General features: G+C 34.8%; 1 protein-coding gene across 3 annotated transcripts in view; it reads left to right on the top strand.

Moving 5' to 3' along the window:
* Positions 1 to 13,783, top strand: part of aralar1 (calcium-binding mitochondrial carrier protein aralar1) — a 40,330-nt gene extending 26,547 nt beyond the window's left edge. For 2 of the 3 annotated variants that reach the window (XM_017625947.1, XM_017625949.1), the window contains exons 2-12: positions 1,501 to 1,653; positions 4,718 to 4,880; positions 5,012 to 5,103; positions 5,178 to 5,372; positions 5,441 to 5,664; positions 9,282 to 9,448; positions 9,511 to 9,629; positions 9,692 to 9,862; positions 10,070 to 10,305; positions 12,393 to 12,595; positions 12,679 to 13,783. In XM_017625947.1, the coding sequence (XP_017481436.1) occupies positions 1,501 to 1,653; positions 4,718 to 4,880; positions 5,012 to 5,103; positions 5,178 to 5,372; positions 5,441 to 5,664; positions 9,282 to 9,448; positions 9,511 to 9,629; positions 9,692 to 9,862; positions 10,070 to 10,305; positions 12,393 to 12,595; positions 12,679 to 12,959 (2,004 nt within the window). In that variant the 3' untranslated portion in view covers positions 12,960 to 13,783. Of the gene's footprint in view, positions 1 to 17; positions 262 to 1,500; positions 1,654 to 4,717; positions 4,881 to 5,011; positions 5,104 to 5,177; positions 5,373 to 5,440; positions 5,665 to 9,281; positions 9,449 to 9,510; positions 9,630 to 9,691; positions 9,863 to 10,069; positions 10,306 to 12,392; positions 12,596 to 12,678 lie in introns of those variants that run through there. The other variant, XM_017625950.1, reaches the window with a different exon arrangement.
* The last annotated feature ends 168 nt before the right edge of the window (positions 13,784 to 13,951 follow it).

Below are 13,951 nucleotides of genomic sequence, written 5' to 3'. Positions count from 1 at the left end.
GAGGCACTATTGGCATAGCTTTTTAGTTGCTGCTCTGCTGACAATCGCTTCAGTTGTGAATTTAAAGTGCCATCCGGAATTAAAGAACAATAGTAGTTACATACATACATAATAGTTAAAGTAACGAGGTGGGACGCGATATTGTGGCGAAATACATACATATGTACATACATACTTTCAGAGGGAATACATTTCATCGAATAAATAATAATAATATCAATAAGAAAAACAAAAAGAATTAACACTAAAATGCCTCAGTCTGTAAGTGAATTCATAAGTACTAAAATATCTACATATAAGTATAAATGTACTCATATATAACTGCATATACTCCAGCATACATATATACATACATACGATTCTAAATATGTACATATACAGGTACATACATATGTTAGTGTAGGAATGTATGTGTTCTAGCATACACTCTTTTTTTTCTAATCATATGAATGTATGTATGTATGTATACATACATATTTGACCTTTATTCGCATTGAGCATTGAGATTTCATGAACATGGTCAGATTATATGAATTTTCGCTCTTCCACTCTCATTACTTACTCACTTTAATCGGCAGTCAGTTATACAAATTTTGTGTTCAATCGAGGTATTCACAGTTCGTTCCGGAATACAACATTAACATTTTGTAGCTTTTTCAGCATTAAACTGTCGGAAATCGATGCAAAATAGTGGAAAAATAGTGGCAAAACCCATTTTGAAATCAACTCTGAACACCGCAAATGTCATCGCGCTCCTTTAGATTGCATTTCTTCCCTCATTTAATTGCTCAGAGTTAGCCGCGTTCAATAACAAAAACATTTGTAATAGTTATTTCTAAGTTTTGAAAGTAGGCGTTCGATAACGCCAAAAAATTATCCATCACTTAAAAATTGAGATTGGATTTTTCGCATTTTGGTAGCGTTTTGGCTGCCTGGTATCTGACTTTATGATATTACTAAAGGCCATATCACACGATTGGCGCATTTGTACAGATTTGTTCATATTGGCAGTCACAGAATGGTGTTGTCTAGTATTTTTTTTACCGAGAATAAAAAAACAATACCAAACAATACCACTTTGTAACTTTCAAAATGTACAAATTTGTACAAATGCACCAATCGTGTGATATGGCCTTTAGTACTATCATAAAGTCAGTAACCAGGCAGCCAATGTTCCTGGCGAACATTCAACGTTCCGTTTCCTTTTTTTCTTCCATGGCGGCACCATACATTTCTGTTTCTTTACAAATATAAATAAAGTCAGCTGGTGGGTCTTCTTATTCCTGTTTTTGCCAGTGATGTCTTATTTTCTGTTCGGTAACTTTTTTGGTTTCCCTCTCATTTTGGAGAGCTTTTCGCTTACGCTCTCGATTTGGATTGCTGGCTGGTTAAGGCTAATTTTGTTATAGAACACAACTTATATTTAATTTACTCTCTCGCACATATGTACATACATATGTATCTAGTTATCAATTTATGTATATGTTTTTGCCATTGCAGGGATCATCGTTTCTAAAACGTGCCAGCGCCGATAAACTCCGGGAAGTCTTCCTTAGATACGCTTCATTACAAAAGGATGGCGACTACTACATGACCAGTGAGGATTTCGTGCGCAAATTTCTCGGACTCTTTACAGATGCGACATTCAATGATGTGAGTAAATGTACATTGTTTATACTACATAATTATCTACACATGTATGTATGTATGTATATACAAACATATTTACTAGGTACATATGTAGATATTTATTTACATACCTATTCATTTGATAACAAATAACACGTACCGTTTGCAAAGACCTTAATGATCTTTTGCGTCATGTTGTGTGACGCTATTCTATTTTGTATTTAAAATAAAAAATTTTGATCATACATTTACGTACAAACATAAAGTTTTTCGCGTAAATACATTCATACATATGTACATGCATATATATGTACATATGTACCTAAATAGCAACTAGGTATGTACATGCATTGGATGTTGTAGTTCTCATAATAAGGCACCCACACAAACTTTTTCGCGTATAGATAATAAAATAGAAAAAAATTGTCATGAAAGTTCTACAATGATACCAACAGTTGGCATACACATTAGGGTGCTCCATTATTTTCCCTTTTCCTAAACTATTTTCGGATTATTTTAAAAATTGTAGATCGAATAAAATCGGGTTACAAATTCAGGAAAAACTAATTCGATCGTGTTTTTTTAAGTTTTAATAACGGTAGTCTTAAAAGAACCTCACAAAAGCGTTTTTGTTTTATATCAAGGTGGCAGGTAACAATATCAACAATTGGCCCTATTTCCCATAGTGATGCGAAATAAAATCAATTGACATTATTTCCTTTTCAAAAGAGAAATAAATTTAAAAAAAATTGGAAACAAAGTAAATGAATGCACCGAGAATGAAGAAACAGTGTCCAAAAACCCCGGAGGAACACAGAAAGAATTGTTTTTAAATGAGCATATTTTGAACGAATTCGGAATTGGCCGCCAAGCTACGCAAATTTTATGTTTGAAAGAGCAATAATGTCAACAGATCTTATTTCGCTTTTGAAAAGGTAATAATGTCAATTGATTTTATTGCGCACTAGTATGCGAAATAGTGCCAATTGGCGTTATTTCCGTTGAATTTGTAACCTGTAGTCACATATTTCAATCTTGCCTCGGTGTGGTTTACAAGCTTATATTTAACTTGCTCTGTATGTACGTAAGTTTGTTAGGGGCAAATCTTGCAATAAATTTGTATCCAACTTCCCGAGGGCCTAGAGACTTGGAACTTCACAGTTGCTTCAGAACCCGATAGGTGGCGCAGGAGTCGAGATGTTTGAAAGGCTCGTTTTTTAATCCGATTTGGTTCGTATTTAGAAAGCTTGTTTTAATAATATTTGTTTTTTACTATTAACTTATTTTAACTATTTAAATACTGGCCTTTATTTTTGAACGTTTTCGACGTTGTTAAGAAATTCTTTCCTAAAACATGGAAACCAGATGTGTTTAAATGTTTTTTTTTAATTAACGGATCTTTATGATTAGATTTTGCCGGTAGTTACGTAGAAAAAACGATCTCGGCTGCTTTTGGCACGTGGCTTTCTCAAAATATTCTTTCCCGAAATAATTTTGAACCTTAAAGACGTTACAAACTTTTTTAGCGGGTTGCCTAGTGTTTATACATGCCTACATATGCACATACATAAACCTTTACATATGTATATAAAGAAAAAAATTATAAAATCATTTTTGCAATCGGCAAACACTTCAGAATACATATTGTATATTATCGATTTATGAGTGAGAGTACTTCAAGTGCAGTTTCACACACTCCGGTTTCAGGTTAACTGGCAGGCCGCTTTCGCTTAATCCGGTGTCATATATTTTGTGCCGGCTAACCGGCGACCGGAACGTGTGAAAGAAGGCTAAGGCTTTGGCATTCCATATTTTTAATTTTTAAAAGGGTTTTAAATAGTTGTAATCAACGCTTACTTCTTAATTTAAAAGAGAAAAAATGTTATCTACTCTGGACGATTCCCCTAAATAAATAAAAATAATCACATGCGCAACACATGACTTTCGCGGCAGCACAAGAGTGGGAAGCGCGTTGATTTGCTAACAAACATATGTACATATGTATGTGTGTAAGCAGTGTGGGGCTTTAACCCAAACTAAACCTCCTACTGTCCAAGTACCGATCCCCACGGTACCACCATCACGTATTCCGTCGGGGGGCGGCTTGAGCACTAAGCTCGCACGTACGTTCCAGTCAAATCAAATGTATGTCAATGTACATATGTATGTCTATAAGTAGGTACAGTGAAAGCTCCAATAGACGGACGCTCTAATGAGCGAGCATCTCCTTTAAGCGGACACATTCTTGGGAACGAACAATTTTTTTTTTTTTTATACAAAATGCTCTCCCATACATGGACTTTCCCAAAAACGGACGCGGACACTCAAACATGTCTATTTATGAAAAAAAAATCTCCCATAAGCGGACACGAAGCTTTAATAAGCCGTCACAAGTAAATACGTCCATATTCAAAGATGTTTTCCTTTTTAAATTTTGATTTTACTTTTCATTGCCCTCATCTTGCCGCTTCAGCAAAGCGAGCAATGAGATTTGTCGGTAGAAAAAAACGCCATAAATTTGAATTTATTTTCCCTTCATTCTCTTTTTATCTATTGAAGGATACCTAAATATTATCTGAATTTAGGCACCCGCAATTAAAATTTTTTATTATTTATTATTTTATATATATTTTTTAGAATTTTAGTAAATATAATTTTTTTCCGAAATTCCCCATAAGCTGACAAAAAGTAAGTCACCATCGGTGGCCGCTTATGGAGCTTTCACTGTACATACATATGTACATACTTACATACATAGTGCATAAGTATAAATATAGTTAGCGAAATTTATGAGACAGCGGAGCATTGTTGTAGTTGCTCACACGTAGAGCTAATCATAAAAAACTCTTATCGCTTCAAGTATTTGAAACTAATTTGCCAAATGGGGCTGCTTAATTTAAAGACCATAAAAAGTATATGTACATACAAAACTAAATAGTAATTAAAAGGAAAAAAAACAATTGTTTGAGATACTAGAATATGAAGTAGCCGAAATGCCAAAAATAGATTTAATTATTTATTTACGTGGCACCGATGTGTTAGCAATACACATTTAGTAATCTAATACAGCACCAATTGCTTTTTCTAGGAATCCGTACGTTTGTTGGCCAGCATCGCAGACACCAGCAAAGATGGGTTGATTTCATTTGTCGAGTTCCAGGCTTTTGAGGGACTGCTGTGTACACCCGATGCTCTCTACAAAACTGCCTTTCAACTGTTCGATCGCCAGGGCAATGGCACAGTTTCTTACGGTGAGTTGGAGAAAGAGAAAATAGTCAGCTTAACACAAGAGTTGGTAACTTTATATACATTGTATATTTAGTTTAGGTATGTTTGAGCCTTTAGCTTCAATTAAGTAAAATATTTGTCTTTCCCCTTCCAGCCGATTTCGTCGATATCGTACAAAAAACCGAACTGCATTCTAAGATACCTTTTAATTTAGATAGTTCCTTTATAAAGCGGTATTTCGGCGAGGTGAGCACTATTTACATCCACTCTTAATCCATACACTTATTCGCAATTTAAAAATTTCTACATTCTATTTGCAGAAAAAGAACCGCCCCATCAATTATGCGGAATTCACACAGCTGCTCCATGATTTCCATGAGGAATATGCAATGGAAGCATTCCGTAGTAAGGATCCAGCTGGTTCTGGATACATCTCACCCTTAGATTTTCAGGATATTATTGTTAAAGTGAAGAGGCATTTACTCACACCCGTTGTCAAGGATAACTTAGTAGCGGTGAGTAAAAGTTGCTTCCTTGTAAATAATGTGGTATTTCCACTGTCGAAATTCGTTTGGATCAATAGGTCACTGAAGGTCACAAAGTGAGCTTCCCTTATTTCATCGCATTTACTTCGCTGCTCAACAATATGGAATTGATTAAACGCATCTATTTGCACGCTGCCCAAGGTAATCGCCACGAGCCAGTGACAAAGGACGAACTACTTTACGCCGCACAAACAATGAGCCAAATTACACCATTAGAAATTGATATTCTCTTTCAATTAACCGGCGCACTTCACCAAACTGGGTAAGCTCTCCTTACAACAAATGAATCATGGATTATGAATATACATATATGTATGGAGATAGACGTAAATGCATATATGTATGTAGATATCATTCACGAGTACATTAGGATGTGCCTTATTTAACAATTTGTTTTATTTATTTGGGTCGCATCTCTAAATACTTATGGCCTTATTCATAAAATATAAAGTAAGTTTTAAAAAGTTTATAAATTGACGTTTTCATAAATTTTTAAATTTACAAACCTTTTATAAAGCTACTTTATTTTTTATGAATAAGGCTATTAGACTATGCTCTCAAAACAATCGTTAAACAAGTCTTCAAGAAACTAAGTACTAAACAAATTCCTTACCAGAATTTAGTTACATTTCCTAAAGAACTTATGAATTTTTCACGTTTACTGTTTCGTGTAGGAACCCGAGATCCAACAAAAACAATTTTAAATACTTTTTGATGAATATTTTTTTAGGTTATTCGATGTAAAAGTCGTGAAAATGGAAAAAAAATTCATTCTCGGTGCTGAAGAAAATGTACATGTGTATAAGTATATGTATGTATGTATGAATTAAATGCAAAAAGTTCTAAGGTTCTAGAATGCGGCCCAAGAAAATATCAGCTTTGTAAAAAAACGAATACCCTAATGTATGTGCATATGTACATGCTTACATTCATGCACACCACTTATCCATTGTCAGTTACGTAACGAGTTAACTAGAAAAAGTATAATATCCTATCGAAATACGAGTAATGATACCTAAACTACCTTTAGTTTAAGTGGCAGAAAATAGCCGTGAAAATAAATTTGTATTCTTTATCGAGGTACTCTAGCAAATATATAAACATTTTAGCAAATTACACTGTACAACAGTAAAAATGAACTTCTCGAGTGGTCTGGTATATGTACATTAGTGATGGGGAGCTTTTGAACTAAAGAGCGAAAGAGCCAGCTCTTTTAATTGAACTAGTTCATTAGTTCGTTCATTAAATTGAACTAAATTTTTAACACGTATCACATCTCGATACATCGCTGTGGTGTAGTGATAAGCAGTGCGCGCTTCCACTCCGCAGCACCTGGGTTCAAACCCTGGTCAAAGCAACATCGCAAAAATATAGAAAACAGGTATTTTCTTAACAGCGGTCGTCCCTCGGCAGGCATTGGCAAACCTCCGAGTGTATTTCTGCCATGAAAAACAGCTTCTCATAAAAATCCAATGGCCGTTCGGAGTGGGCGTAAAACTGTAGGTCCTCAGCTTTGTCTGACAACATCAAGGCGCACGCCACAAATCCGAGGAGAAGCTCGGCCCAACACTAACATATGTGTAAGCGCCAATCTATTATTATTATTATCACATCACGGTTTTCGTTGTTAGGGCATTGACAAATAACTGATCGGAATTCGCGCTAAAAAGACATTTTATTTCACTGAATTTACAATGTTTTAAATACATCGTTTAGGGCAATTTGTGAAAAAAAAGTAAATGCTTGAGTTGAGTTTTTGGGATGTGTTGTTTAAGAAAAGACTATCGCTTGCAAATGCCAAAGCGAAGCGTAATTTTGTCGCATTTCGAAGGCAAAATTCAAGGAAAGAAAATGAAATGCAGGCACTGCTGAGTTTCAATAAGCATTTTTGATGATTCTCATGGAAATTTGAATCGCCATATGGAAGCCAAACATCTTGTTGTGATTTTGGAGAAGGCGAATGAATGAAGACGACTAAATTGTGTCGTTATAGAAGAGGACCATCCACTTGTAGAAAAAATTTGGTTTTTATTTTACAGATTAATTCGTCGCTCGAATAAAGAAACAGTCTAAATGCCACGTACACTATTATTCGATAAATGCTCCATTGGATAGACAATCCTGTAATATCTATTACAAAAATCTTTAGTTTTCTTAAATATCTTTTTGGCTCACTAATTTATTCCCGAAAAACGAAATTGTATTTGTATGGTTTGTAATGGTTTATAAAAACTTCAAATTCGTTTTTCTCAAAACTATACTTTTCATGTTACACTATTTCATTACTCCAGCGACGATTTCAATCTTCTATATGTATGCATGAGTAATAAAACATACATCTTTGTTTTGTAACTCAGCTACTTCTCTCGAACTAGTTCAATTAGGTGAACTATAGTCCAATAAGATGAACGAATTAAGACTCAGAAGAGTTAGTTCATTGAGCTGAACGAACTAGAAGTGAACTAATCTTTATATTGAACTAAAAAATCCAACTCTAATGTACATAGTTCATAGCTATCGGCCGAACAATTTACAGAACCCTGTATTCGTCAACGTACCCATATCAAATCATTTCACATGTATTGGTGTATTCGTCGAATTTTGCCTCTTCGACATTTGTTAAGCAGTTTTGGTTTACTTTTTTTCAACTTTTTATAAAACAACAGGAAAAGTCTGCTAATTTATCCGATTCCCTTTAATAGCTGCAGCAAGTTTATAGAAAATAATGGGAATTGCCATAGGTATATTCTAAGCTGTTAAAATATATTTTAGAAATCAAATAGCGAATATAGGTTAAAAAGCAATTGCCTCAATTTGAGGCCCCCAACTACTGAAAATATGAAATCCTAGACCCCGGACTATATGGGCGAATAAAATTAATAGAAAAGTTAAAATGTTATCATTTGCGGGGAACTTAAGCTTTTATAGTTTCAATAGATTAAAAAATGCATTCCAACAATTGCAAAGGTAGAGCGTTTTTAAGATTTCACACCGTCATTCGAGTGGGGAGTACATCGGTCTAGGGAGCAATGACATTTTATGGAAGAAATTAATTCCAATTTCGAATATAAAAAAATAACAAGAATTAAGAATTTTAGGATAGCTAAGTAAAGTGTTAATTTTTCGTAGTGGCTGTTCTAAATGCAATGTAAAATATTTAAGAGAATACATAATATGATTTTGTTAATTTCTTCCTTTTGACCACTTTTTCCCATGACGACAAGTAAATATATTATCACAGTAAAGGCAAAAGAAAAGAATAAGAATAAAAATTCATCTGATCAAAAGTTGATTGTACCTAAAATCTAGTGATTATACCTAATGTACCTTTAGTCAGAAAACGGCGGAAAAAGGTACAATTGTACCTACATTTTCATCCCTTTTAAGTACGAGGTGAATTTGACAAAAATCTTCGCCGGAGCCCACGCAGGTTTTCATCAAACAAAAATCGTATCTCAGTTTTTATCATAAAACAGATAAAAAGCAAAATGTTTTGGGAATATCAGACTACTCTAAAATCATAAATTTCATGTAGTGTGGCACGAAAGCGTAGGACAAGTATTAGGTTCCGTAGAAAAACGTGCGACGTGGCACTCAATGTGTTAAAGTAGCTCTCTCTTTTTGTAATTTTGTCTTGGAATATTGCATTTTCATACATTCAGAATATCATACATTTTGATATATAATGTTATTAACATTCCCTTGTTGTTTTACGTATATTTTCTTGTAATTTTCTCCATATGTTAAAATTGTACATGTTTTATCTATATTGTGCTGGTTAAAAAAAGTTGGTGGAGACGCAAAAAAATAGATCCAAATAGGCAAGTGAATAACTAATAATTGATGTTATTTTACATTCTNATTTCATTTCTTATTCAGACGCATCGTCTACAATGACCTGAACAATATTTCGCCTGAGCACTACACGAAGCATATCACCACACGTTTGGCAGAGATCAAGGCCGTCGAGAGTCCGGCCGATCGTTCAGCGCTCATACAGATATTGGAGAGTACCTACCGTTTCGCGCTCGGTTCTCTGGCAGGCGGTGAGTAACATACGCATACCTTAACATGTAACTGAAGCTCATCTGCTTATTTATGTGCTTAGCCGTGGGCGCCACTGTGGTATATCCCATTGACTTGGTGAAGACACGCATGCAGAACCAACGCACAGGTTCATTCATAGGAGAAATCGCTTACAGAAACTCATGGGACTGCTTTAAGAAGGTGGGCGTAAAAAAATTGTGATCGGAATACTTTTCATGCAAAATTTATCTTTTATACTTTAGGTCATCCGCCACGAGGGTGTACTTGGTTTGTACCGCGGCTTGCTACCGCAGCTGATGGGCGTTGCGCCCGAGAAAGCCATCAAGCTCACTGTGAACGATTTTGTACGCGACAAATTTACCGACAAACAGGGTGTGATAGCAGGGTGGTCCGAAATTATGGCCGGTGGTTGTGTAAGTACCCGAGAATTAATATAACCAAAATGTTTCAGTTACGTTTTGCAAAGCATTTTTCATAGTTTCTGTGTACTGCGTAAAAAGTTCACCTCAGCTTTCGTAGGGAGCTTGCACGGAATGGGTACTCAGGCGAGCTTACTTAACCGTTCTAACTAGATAAATGTTGACTAGTCTAATCCCCGCTTTTCTCGCGATTCCTTTCAGGCCGGCGCGTCACAAGTGGTCTTCACCAATCCTTTGGAAATTGTTAAGATTCGTCTACAGGTTGCCGGTGAAATCGCGGGAGGAGCTAAAGTACGTGCCTTATCTGTTGTGCGTGACCTGGGTCTATTTGGCTTGTACAAAGGTGCACGCGCGTGTCTGCTGCGTGACGTACCGTTTTCTGCTATCTACTTCCCCGCATATGCGCACACAAAATCTCTGTTTGCCGATGAAGATGGGTAAGTGGAAGAGAAACGCGTCTCTCTCCCTTCTGCTCCTTTCCGTTATTGAGGTTATGATTGGGACTGGGATTAAGATTTAACCAAACCAATACGATATTCCCAATTAGCGTAGTCATTTAAGAGATACCAGTATTGCCATATTTCTTTGTAACAGAAAAACTCTAACCTCCAAGAAAAAAAGAGCTGTTGAAGCGCTAACAACGCCAACGCAACGCCAAATGTGGACGGGCTTTTTCCCTGTATAGCTTAAAAATTTATTTGAAAATAAGAGATGTTTTAATTTATTGATTCCAATCTGAAATTGAAAAAACTGTAATTTGCACTAGGAAGTAATTTTTACAAAACTGTAATCTGGACGATAGAGCTGGCAACACTGATAGACTCAACATTTTAGAAAAAAAAAAATAAAAAAATAAAACCCTGAATGGGACATATGCTATTGGAGCATGCGTATTAAAAATAACTATGGACGCGACATTTTAACAAGTTTTGGCTATCTATCTTTTGTATTATTTGTTTATGAAAGTATAGCCAGTGCACGGACTTTACCACTTTATTGGTAGATCTGTCAACTTTTTGGCTATATTATATTTTCTACCAATTTTACCAACAAAGGCTAAAAATCTACCAATATTTTCCGGAAAGAAAGCAAAGAGATTTAAATGAACATACTACATATTTTTTCATCCAACACCTTAAATAAAAATGAAAAGTTAACTCTGACCATAACCAATTTAATAGTGGAATTGCATCTCTATCAGCTCTTTTTGTATATATTTTTCTTTTGCAAACGTTTGTGTGGGAGACTGCCAAACGAATGGGCTGCAGACTTCAACCATTTCAAATCTAACTTTAATAAAAAAAATTTGTAGCGGAGAATAATGGTTGGAGCCTCTCTCCTATTAAATTACGAAATACGAAATTTCTTTTTGACCATTCGGTATTGAGTTCGCTTTTGCTATTGTTATTGTATTGGAGAGAAAATAACGGTCATTTTATTTCATTCGATGCAAATCCTTGCGTTCGATCACGGATGCCGTGGTGATTCGTGCCTGGTTTAATGTAGAGGTTTTTTGTTGAATATTTCTGTGTTCGTATGGAAAAGTAGCTTATGTCGAAAGGCCGGCTTTAGTATAATGCGGCATTCCCTTTATTTTTTAAACGACAAGGAATTTTTTGATGAGACTTAAAAGAATATTGCTAGTATCGGAACTATTTCTTGCACGTTTATTTGCTAAAAGTTGTTTAACGGCTTAGCGCCCGTGAGTCATTCGCAATCGTATGCTGCGAATGCCGATTTATACTAAAGCCAGCCTTTCGACATAAGCTACTTTTCCATACGAACACAGATTTTGTTGACCTGAAAATAATTTTTTGTTTGTTTTATATAAAAATACAATTTATCTCAAGGTGAATTCATATGATTAAAAAGTATCTAATTTTTTTCTTTTAAATAATGTACCAACTTCTACCATTTTTTGGGTGTAATATCTACCACTATTAATTTTTTCAAAGTCCGTCCACTGAGTATAGCTCACTATCTAACAAAAATCGTGTTAGTCCGAATTTCAAACTTAGTAAAAAAATCAGTAAAGTTCGACAAACTTCCATTGAAATTTCAAACTTTTAACTAGACTTTTAAGACAAAAATTTGGTGTGCTGTTTTGTAGCCCATTCAATTTTAGTAAAATTAAGTGCAGTCGACTTTTGAAAATTATATTTTGCTGACGGTGTCATGCATTTCAATTATTTTTTAAATTTAGGAAAATACAAAACACAGCCAGCAAATTTCTGAATAAAAAGTTTGAAATTTATATGAAAATTTGTTTAAATTGTACGAATATTAAGGTTTTGACTCACATGGTTTTCATTAGATAGTGAGCTATACTTTTGTAAAAAATAATAAATTAAAAAAAAAACCAAAGAAAAAAAGCCAAAACTTGTTAAATTTTCGCGTTGGTATTTGTTTTCCCGCAACCGTAGGCACTTTTTTTTGGCACTTTCGAAAATGTGTATGTATTTATGTATGTAGATATGTATGTATACGTTATACTTAAAACCCCTTTACTTCTATCATTCTTTAGTTATAATCATCCGCTGACCTTACTAGCGGCTGGTGCAATCGCTGGGGTGCCGGCTGCCTCACTCGTAACACCCGCTGATGTGATCAAGACCAGGCTGCAGGTTGTGGCGCGCTCAGGTCAGACAACCTATACGGGCGTGTGGGATGCCACAAAGAAAATCATGGCCGAAGAGGGACCACGCGCCTTCTGGAAGGGTACTGCCGGTAAGTTTGCATGTACAATGTCATCTGAAAATTTGATTAGGCTATTTTATTTTATTTTTTTTTACATTGTATTATTCTCGTAGCTCGTGTCTTCCGCTCTTCACCACAATTCGGTGTCACCTTGGTCACTTACGAATTGCTGCAGCGCCTCTTCTATGTTGACTTCGGTGGCTCGCATCCATCTGGTTCGGTGGTGAACAAACCAAATGTCATTGATGATACTGCACAAAAATTCAATCCCGATCATATTGGAGGCTACCGCGCCGCTGTGCCTCTCCTCAACGGCATTGAATCCAAGTTCGGCCTCTACCTGCCCCGTTTCGGACGCGGAACGACGAGCACAAGCACCACAACTGGATCGTGATGATTCGATGTGGTTGGCAATGGCGCCGATTGTCGACAAATACATACACACATAGTTGCTCTTAAATAAGTCTACTGTTAAATAATTTTTAATAAATGTCTATAAAAGAATGTTATTAGAAATGGTAAAAAAATTTAACGCATACATAAATAAAATAATTATACATAGTAAACAAATTGAGCAATTGTGCAAATAATAAAGAAGACACATACACAAATACATATAAAACCATATATTTTTTGCTAGATAAATATTTATTATATTTCAACGATTTTCAAAGGCAAAAAATTAGACTTACATACATACATATAAAACGAAGTGAACACATTTTGTATACAAAGAGCATATGTACGTATATAGCATAACACTAAAGGATCAAATAAACGACCGGAAGTTAAATATACATATGTATAGGTAGCAATTTTGCCAACTTTTCAGAAAATCATACACGCATACACAAACAGGACAATGTCAAAATCAAATTTGAAATAAACCAAAAATAATAATAATTTATTAATCGTGTAGAGAAGAGCTATTTAAACTGTCCGTATAATTGTTTCCGTACAATTCATGAGTGACCTCTCGCTTTGTGCGAATCTACAAGAATGTAAGAAAAATTTAAATACACAAAATTTTGTGAATTACTAAGTAATTAAAAATATTAAATAATAATAAGTCACTGATTAGTAAATTATATAGAGTTTGCACCCTTTTAAAATGCTCTTTAAAATCGCAAATACTAAAGATACAACAACAAAGAAAACAAAAAAAATAATAATAGAATAATGATGACTAGTAAATTTGTTAAATTGAGTTTGGGGAATAAACGCATAAATAATATAATTTATTAGAATAAAAAGAAGCAATTCAAATTTAAAATCGCACACAAAAACGAATAAATATTTTTATTTAATGGTCACTTCTGCAAGTCGCCCTTTTAAAGTGCAAATCATTTTTCCATTGGAATACAAGTATTGGGTAAGTTATGAATA

Source organism: Rhagoletis zephyria, unplaced genomic scaffold, assembly GCF_001687245.7.
Source record: "Rhagoletis zephyria isolate East Lansing unplaced genomic scaffold, Rhagoletis_zephyria_1.1 Rzeph_scaffold_04339, whole genome shotgun sequence".
Lineage (NCBI taxonomy): Eukaryota > Metazoa > Arthropoda > Insecta > Diptera > Tephritidae > Rhagoletis > Rhagoletis zephyria.
This window is presented reverse-complemented; position numbering and strand designations above follow the sequence as displayed.